Raw genomic sequence first — 6,733 nt, 5'->3', positions numbered from 1 at the left:
TATTGTTCTAGTGTGTTGAGTTTCTGGCTTTTTGGTTGGATGTGTAGTATTTCCGTGTCTGTGTTGATGTCTTTGTGGGTGTGGTTAACATTTGTGATGTGTTCTGCATATGTGGAGGTGTTTTGTAATTTTGTTATGGCTGTGATGTGTTCTTTGTAACGTGTTTGAAATGATCTGTCTGTCTGTCCTATGTTGCAGGTGTTACATTTGAGTTTTTATACGCCTGTGTGGTTGTATTTGTTTGTTTGTGTGTTGAGATGTTTTTTTGGTATGTTTTTAGAGAGGCACACACAAAATTGCAACCTCATTCAAGAAATTAAATTACAACATCGCATACAGAACAAATAACACTCTACAAAAACATCTCAACACACAATCAAACTATTACGGGATATTTGAACCAAATTCACCGCATGACATTCAAACCTTTCTCTTTAACTGCTACACGAAAGTTTAAAAATATATAGTCTACGTAGCAAATAGAAATAGGCAATTTTAGGCTTTTAAAACCTTACAAATAGATCTTAATGGGCATAATAGGCATTTTTAGGTACCACAAAACCGCTTTCAGAATCCATGTTGAATCTTTCGTACACTACTTTTAACACTTGAATATAAATAATTGATTAAATAGCGATCTTACTCGTGTTAAATATGTAAGGATGTGTGGCTTACAGCTGTTTCGGTGCTATTCGACAACATCCTCAGAGCCTACTAGATCTCGGCGCTATCTCAACTTCGCTGTCTGTTGTGTGGGTGCGTTCTTGTGACGAAGAGTTGTGTCAAATTGTGTGTGTGTTCTGAAATTGATCTGTGTGTTGAGAATTTGATCAGGGTGTGTTTTAGCGTGTCTGTATATTTCATATTGTTCTAGTGTGTTGAGTTTTTGGTTTTTGGGTTGTATGTGTAGGATTTCCATGTCTGTATTTATGTTATTGTATGTGTGGTTAGCATTAGTTATGTGTTCGGCATATGTAGATGTATTGTGTCCTTTGGTTATTGCTTCAATGTGTTCTTTGTATCGAGTTTGGAATGATCTGCCTGTCCAATGTAGAAACTGTCGCAACTATTACATGTGAGTTTGTATACGCCATTGTGATTGTATTTATTTGTTTGTGTTGTTTGTCTGTTGAGATGTCTTTGTAGTGTGTTTTCTGTTCTGTATGCTATGTTGTATTTCTGTTTTCTGAATGAGGATGCGATCTTGTGTGTGTTTTTGTTTTCGTATGTTAGTGTGATGTATTTCTTGTGTTCTTGTGTTTGTGTTGTGTTTTGTGTTTGTTAAGTTTTTGTTTTGTCTTCCTTATGATGTTGTCTATTATGTTTGGATTGTATCCGTTTTCTTGTGCTATGTATTTGATTGTGTTCACTTCTTCATTGCAGTGTTGTTGGCTCATGGGTATGTTGAGTAGTCTGTGTACCATTGTCCTGAATGCAGCATGTTTGTGTTGTGTGGGGTGATTAGATGTGTTGTGTATGTGTGTGGTGGTGTTGGTTGGTTTTCTGTATATTTTGAAGGTGTGTTTGTTGTCAACTTTTGTTCTGGTGATGTCTAGGAAGTTTATGGAGTTATTGTTTTCAAGTTCCAGTGTGTATTGGAGTTTTGGGTGTATTTTGTTTATGTATTGGTGTAGTTTGTGTATTTGTCGTTTGTTTTCTTTGCATAGTATGAGTATGTCATCTACGTATCTGTGCCAGTGTATTATGTTGTCTGCATATTTGTTGTGTTCATTGTTGAGTATGTATGTTTGTTCTATGTTGTGTAAAAATATCTCTGCTAGTATACTAGATATGGGTGATCCCATTGGCAATCCTTTCAGAAGTTGATATTTTATATAAAATGTGAAAATATTTATCTAGTTTTAGTTTAGCTCTACAGAAAAATAGGCAATTAACCTAAAACTTGAGTTCTAATAATAATCTACCCCTAGAATTGTCGTCTAGATTCAACACAATTTTAGAAATATGCAGAGATGTTCAGGTAACGTTGTTTATTGTGTCTGTTCTATTTAGTGTAATTTTGCAGGAAGAGTCACGTGACTTGGACTTAGTGAAGGAAGAACTGAAACCAAACGTAACGGCAGAGGACGATGAATTCTGGTCTGACAGGTGAGATTAGTGTCTAAATGTTTACTTTAATTTTGCTTTTGCTGCTGCATTGAAATGATAATGATGTATATGCAATGGTGGGTGAAAGGAACTGATCAAACTGACCACCTTATCCCCTTATCTCTTGGCTTAGTTGCCTCGCAAGTACTGTCGTATTGGTATCACTTATGATGTTTCAAACTGTGCTGTTTATATTGAATGAGGATATGCAACCTATTTACCACATTATAGTTCGTTTCGTCCATCTTCAGTTGAAGATAACTACGTTATGTGGTTTACTACCAGAGTTTCTTTCTTCCCTACACTACTGACACATTTTATCTAAGATCTCTAAATATAAATACTTGTTAACTCAATTTGTATCTTACTCTTTAACGGGTAAGATCGCCATTTAATCAATTATTTAGAATTTATGAATTTACGATACCAGGACTTGTAAATTTATTGATTAACAGTATCATTATATTTCCTTTGAATGTCTCCATTCAAAAACCCCAGTTTCCAATGCGGGTCCATCCCCTAATGTCTCTTTTGTTGGCGTTATTGCAATCTTGTGAAGTTATCGTCGTGTGATGTCATAATTTCTGTGTAATACAATTTCATACACTTGTATCGTAATTTAGAGTAGTAGTAATAATAATAATAATAATTTCGTTTAAAAGATAATAATAATAATAATACACTTTTGATTGGCACTCCCGATGAAGCAAAAGCTTGTGGTCAGTAGTGGAGTTTACATTAAATAATGAAAAAGTAATGTTACACCCTTAAGCCTACACTAACATAATTATTTAATTGTTTAATTTAATTAATCAGGTATAAGTAAGCAGAAGTAAAGAGAAAAATACTAAAGTAATAATAATACAAGAAATAATAAATACAAAAAATAAAATAAAATTATATCAGGTAATACACAGAAAAATAGGTTAACTAGAACGCCCAAGGGACGATGGTCCCTTTAAACAATAATAAAGTAAAATGAAAGAGTATTAAATAATACAATTCTAAAATAATTCCCCCTTTCATATTAACTGACGTACATTTATACTTATAAAGCCGTTTTGCATTCTGTAAATTTAATTGCTGATACTTATTTCATTTTCTACACAATTTGGCACTGGCTTATTACACAATAAATATGATAGTTTGTATGATCACCCATTGTCATAACTGCGTCGTAGATGTATGTATCCACCACAGCCTCTCTTCAGTGCTGTATGTTCTAAAATATCTGCCATGGTGTGTGCGATGAAGTCCTTCAACTCATCATTTGTCGTAAGTTTGCTCAAGAACACGCTTTCTCTCAGATGTCCCAGTAGCATTAATGTCTGGTGATCTTGCTGGCTGAATTATATAAAAGTTCCTACTGATAACACAGCCACCAGAAAAATCAGAAACGAACGATCTTTTCATGGTGATGCAAAGAATCCCTTTTTTTTTTTTTTTCCAGAATGCCAGTACCAGAATTTTTAAGATTATGTAGAAAATGAAGAAACTGTGAGCACTTAAATTTACCTCTTATTTTGAAACACTTTATACCATGAGTTTTGTATTATCATACTGAGTACATCGTAATACTTATGTGGGAATGTTACAGCAATAGTATTTGGTAAATGTATGTTGAGATGTAATATATCTGATAATATGCAACTGTTCTTCTGTTAAATTATTTTATGTGAATATTTAATCATGCGCAATCGAAACGATGGAAGGCTGGCTTAATGTGAAACCAATATCTTTGCTCGTCAATGAATCATTAAGTCTTAGAAATGTCGGAGACTATACAGCTGATTCCACCAAGCTTCATTAAGTTTTTATTTATTCATTAATTTATTTACTGGTTCGTTAAATCATATTTATAACTCATCAAGCATCTTTAGCCATAATGAACCAGTATATCTTTCAATGGTTCAGTGACAGACATTTCCGTCTTTAAATTTTTAATAGTTCACTAGTCGCAATACAAAATGGCGGAATGGTTCGACGCAGTATATTGTTACATTTGGAAATGCTTGAAAAGAAAGAGCCAGATGGAGATAATATTAATCATTTAAGAAATAGCCATTTTGAAAATTTGAATGACAGAACATTTTATGAAAGATACTGCCTTACAAAGATTGTGGTACTCAACATTTGAGAAGAAATTGATTATAGGTTAGAATATCTTCCAAATAGAAGTAGAAATCATCCTTCAACATCATTGCAGCAATTGCTAACTGTTCGATTCCATGCCACTAGAAGTTATCAGCTTGTTATTGGAGACTTGAATGCTGTTTGTAAAGCCACCATTTGTAGGTATGTAGTCCCTACATTAATTTTCGAGTGCAATTTCATCATTATGACCAAATCATTTGTCATTCGCAACAGAGAATGACGAAACTCAGGTTATATTTAGCAATTATTATAGCATAGCTAACTTTTCTGGAATAATTGGAACTAGTTTTGGAACAAGTTTCGATGGAGAAATCGTTGCAATACGTTAAAGTCTCCGGAATCTCTATTTCACATCAATAAATTTAAGAATGCAGTTATATTGTCAGACTCCAAAGCAGCTGTTCTATCAATAGTCTCTAAACACACACCTTCATCTCAAACAGCAGAAATAGCTAAAATGCTCTCTCAATTAATATCACTCAATAAAAGAATTGTATTCCAATGGATACCATCCCATTGTGGAATCCTGGGAAACGAGAATGCGGATGCTTTAGCAAAGAAGGGCAGCAGTGCTACTTACAGACCTGTTACTAAATCTACGTATTACTCTGTGAAAAGATTTATTAAATCTACATACTTAGACTTCAACAAACAAAATTTGATAACACAATCCCAAGGGAAAAAATGGAACTCTCTGCATCATAATCCACAGTTAATTCCCGACTTACCACGAAAATCGTCTGTAGCTGCATTTAGATTGGCAACAGGCCATGATTGTTTGGCCGAACACCTGCATAGAATTGGAATATATGAGTCCCCTAACTCAAACCAAGAAATGGATTCGGAACACCTCAAAATCTGTGCTTCAGTGGCTGACCATGATAATATCTTTGAAAAATATTGGAGTGCAAGAGGTCAAATGACTTTACTGTCAAACGCCTGGCATTAGAAAGCAACAACAACATAATTGGAACTATTGATTGCACACACATACCTAGGCCGATGTTTCTTCCTGGTGGCTGGTTGGGTGAAATCTTCAGAAACAAAGTCATTGTTCTGATTGAATGTACAGACCATTTCGGTTGACAGTTTAGGATAAGGGATACAAGGCAACTTTTTAATTTGTATAATTCTATTTCATTGTGTCTTAAAACTATCATAAAACACTTTAAGTTGTTTGAAAATCTATTTGGTAACTTCTGGATGGAAATTGTACTTATTGGCCAGTTTTACTCAAGTAGATTCTTTAAGCCGAACCGATACACCATTGGTTTTCTTATTTTCAATTATATTTAATTATTTTGGAAACTCCTCTACAAATATTACCGTGTCTATATTGGTGTAATTACATCTTCTCGCTCGTTTTACTCTTGCCTCCATTTCTATATTTTGTAACCTCGTTCCTTAATTGTTGACCTACATGTGAATGATATAAGCAGGCATAGCATCTGTGATGTAGTAGGCTGTGGTTTCATAAACATTTTGTGATATAATTAGTAGTTGACTGCCTCCGTGGTCTGTTGGTCAGCATGCTGGCTTCCACATCAGGAGGTTCCGGGTTCGATTCCCGGTGAATTTTTCTTGAAGAAGAGGAATTCCCTGGGTGTCTAGAATCTGGAAATTTGTATGAATGTGAGTGTGATTGTGAGTGTGCCGGGTTAATATTAATTAACCAATCATCACAAATATAAAAAAATATACACGTTTGAGCATCACATTGTTGACAAATAACTCCATCTGTTAGCACAACCAAAAAGCATCTAATAAATGCTATAGAGTTAACAACAACGAAAAAAAAAAATTAGTAGTTATAAGAAATTCATTGAACGGACTTATTTATCCATAATGAGGCATTACTTAGTGTTAATTAAATGTTGACAAAATTTGGTTGGTAAACTATTCACATTTTAGTGCATTGTTAAATATTTTAATGTTAATGATTCATTTGGATTGATTTACTGAAGGTTGGTGAAACTGGGCAATTATATCATAAAAGTCATAAATTTCAAATAGTTTTTCAAAATATAAAGTGGAAACTAAAATCAACTAGCGACTTGAATCTGTTTAGATTTAATTTCTTCGACATTTATCTGTTAATACGGATTATGACTATCTTTTGGATTATTGTCATAGTATATTTTCATTATAGCATTGCAGTTTTCCGAGACAGTATTTTGACATCAGAAACCAGCAGTGTTTCACAAGAATGTCAAATTCCAGAAGATTCTCTATCCTCACAAAAATCTGCGCCCGATATTTTTATTGGATGTAGTGAAACCTTCACAAAGAAAGACAAGTTTAAGACACAATCTGTGAGCAGTAAAAATAGCGATGCTTCAAGGGAATGTAGCGTTTGTGGCAAGTTATTAGCAACTCCCTGGTCTCTTATTTGTCATTTGCGGACTCATACAGGTGAAAAACCATTCAAATGCGATGTTTGTGAAATGTCTTTCTCTATATCGGCTAGTCT

At 34.0% G+C, this 6,733-nt stretch overlaps 1 protein-coding gene across 1 annotated transcript in view; it reads left to right on the top strand.

Annotated features, from left to right (window-relative positions):
- Positions 1-2,021: 2,021 nt before the first annotated feature.
- Positions 2,022-6,733, top strand: part of LOC138691933 (zinc finger protein 235-like) — a 25,772-nt gene continuing 21,060 nt past the window's right edge. Inside the window, exon 1 of the mRNA XM_069814587.1 lies at positions 2,022-2,109. Coding sequence (XP_069670688.1) covers positions 2,091-2,109 — 19 coding nt within the window. The 5' untranslated portion in view covers positions 2,022-2,090. The remainder of the gene's footprint in view (positions 2,110-6,733) is intronic.

Source organism: Periplaneta americana, chromosome 16 (genome assembly GCF_040183065.1).
Source record: "Periplaneta americana isolate PAMFEO1 chromosome 16, P.americana_PAMFEO1_priV1, whole genome shotgun sequence".
Lineage (NCBI taxonomy): Eukaryota > Metazoa > Arthropoda > Insecta > Blattodea > Blattidae > Periplaneta > Periplaneta americana.
The sequence above is the reverse complement of the archived record's forward strand: the minus strand, read 5'-3'. Positions and strand labels throughout refer to the sequence as shown.